Source organism: Puntigrus tetrazona, chromosome 11, assembly GCF_018831695.1.
Source record: "Puntigrus tetrazona isolate hp1 chromosome 11, ASM1883169v1, whole genome shotgun sequence".
NCBI classification, from domain to species: domain Eukaryota; kingdom Metazoa; phylum Chordata; class Actinopteri; order Cypriniformes; family Cyprinidae; genus Puntigrus; species Puntigrus tetrazona.
In genome coordinates, this window is record NC_056709.1 from 11,571,011 (window position 1) to 11,573,510 (window position 2,500).

At 38.8% G+C, this 2,500-nt stretch overlaps 1 protein-coding gene across 1 annotated transcript in view; it reads right to left on the reverse strand.

The window, feature by feature from the left end:
- strn (striatin, calmodulin binding protein) overlaps positions 1 to 2,500 on the reverse strand; it is a 46,776-nt gene that overhangs the window by 21,412 nt on the left and 22,864 nt on the right. The window contains 1 exon segment of the mRNA XM_043251824.1: positions 2,138 to 2,219. Coding sequence (XP_043107759.1) covers positions 2,138 to 2,219 — 82 coding nt within the window.

Below are 2,500 nucleotides of genomic sequence, written 5' to 3' on the forward strand. Positions count from 1 at the left end.
CAAAATAAATGCAAAGAAGAATACGCTAGTTCAAGAAGAATACGCTAGTTCAAGAAGAATACGCTAGTTCCTCTTTAGCAGATATAAGTCGGTAGAAGCGGATGGTTAAGGTGACGGAGAAATGAAGATAAATACTGTAAATACCGGTTATTTTCTCTTGGCTCTGTCCCGTTTTAATCAGCAAAGTTGCTGCCGTGTTAAAATACAGGTTAGGAAAGGATCTATTTAGGTACATACATGTACATTTACAATTCAAAATCGTTCTGTTCCTGTAGTAAATATCTAAAAACATACATATCTGTGGCTTGCAAAACTTTTTTAAATAGAGCGGCTGCGGCTTGTTTATTTTTTTATTTTTATTTTTTTAAAAATAGAGCGGATGCGGTTTATATGCAGGTGCGCTTTATAGTCCAGAATTTACGGTATATTGTTTCAATATTTATTAAAATGTGCATTTTAAACCGTATTTCCTCTTCACCTACTTAATATTAAGATATGAAACCAGTAATATTTTTAGGTTTACGAGGTAAACTTGTTTTCACTGAAGCTGGAGTCTCCTTCAAAATAAAAGCTTCAAGCGCAGCATGAATTGTTAGTTTAAATGCAGTCCAAACTCAAAATATCTCTCTCAAGTGTAGAAATGAAAAAAGTAGTATTGTAATTTCCTTAACAGAGATAAACAGAGATAAACAGAGATACACAGAGGCTCGGGTTCTCTTTGAAGTTCAGCTACTAGTCAATTCACTGACTATTCCTGACACAAATTAAAAACACTGTTTGGAGCCCTTAATTCTCAACACATAAAGTGCATTAGATAGAATAATGCACCTTTTTTTTGAAATATCACAATAAATATCATACTGTGCATTTCTAATCGCAATATCACTGTATTGTGAGATTTTGATAAGGTTACATCCCCAGGACAAACGTCTCTAGCGCTCGAGCTGAGAGAGGTGTGGAGTATTATGATGGATCATATTGTCTGACGCTGTATGGCGACAGTCATGTGATCAGCTGCGAGGGTCATCTGAGGTTCAGGATTACAGGGAACCTCATCAAATCACTGCGCTGTGAACCGGGTTTATCTCCTGAGCGCTCAGGTTAAGATGAGCTGCTGTATCACAGTCAGTATGACAGCCGAGATCAGCAGATAGATCAGCTTATAAATAGACAACAGTGTGGAGGTGTGGAAGAACTTCATGTTCGGTGTGGGAGTGACCTGGACCACTTTACCTCCGGTGTGTGTGTGTGTGTGTGTGTGTGTCACGTACAATCAAACACTAACACACCGCAACTCTTCTACTGCTTCATGTCTTTACTCATTTTAAATTTAGTCTACAATAAATAGCTAAAAAGCATACATAAAAATGTATGACAACTGTCAAGAACATTTCACCCTAAAACCCAAAGAATAAAAGAAATTACAGAAACTAATTCATTGGAAATTATATATATATATATATTATATAGTGTGTTTTTGTGTGTGTGTGTGTGTGTGTGTGTGTGTGTGTGAGTGAATGTGAGTATGTGTGAGTACGAGTGTGTAAAAAAGTGTGAGTGTGTAAATAAGAGTGAGTGTGAGAGTGTGAGTGTGTGAGTATGAGAGTATGTGAGTATGAGTGTGTGAATGAGTATGAGTGTGTGTGTGAGTGAGTATGAGTGAGTGTATGTGAGTGTGTGGGAGTATGAGTGTGTAAGTGAGCATTAGTGTGAGTATGAGTGTGTAAATGAGTATGAGTGTATGTGAGTGAGCATGAGTGTATGTGAGTATGAGAGTATGTGTAAATGAGTATGAGTGTGTAAAAACTATGTGTGTATGCGAGTAACAGGAAGTATACGCGTGTGTGTAAATAAGAGCGAGTATGTGAGTATGAGTGTGTAAATGAGTATGAATGTATGTGAGTGAGTATGAGTGTGTGTGAGTGTATGTGAGTATGAGTGTGTGCATGAGTGAGCATGAAAAGAGTGTGTGTGTGTGTGTGTGTGATGTGTAATTGTGTGTGCATGAGTGTGTGAATGAGTGAGAGTGTGTGTGAGTGCGTGAGAATGTTTGTGTGAGTGTAAATGAGTGTGTGTGAGTTAAAGACAGTGTGAGTAAGTGTGCATAAGAGAGTATGTGTGTGTGTGTGTCACTCACTGTCTCAGCAGCTGGCGTCCCTGTTTCCAGCTCAGTTGACTGTTTGGCGGTTCAGGAAGAGCCTCGTTCTCGTTGCCCTCATCTAAAGGTCAAAGGTCAGACACACGACGTCAGACACCTGTCACTCACAGTATACCTGCAGCTCACAACTTCCTGTCTGAGCACACTCATCACTGCAGACAAACGTTTTACACTGACGCACGTCTGACATCAAAGTCTGCTTTGTTTGTTTGGATTTGGGGAAAAAAAAAAACACCTCTGCTGAACAGACAGGAGTTTTCTCATAATTCTCATGATTGGATGGATATGATGTTCAGATTTATGAGATTTTCCATACTGTATCGTTCACAGACTTCTTGTGTT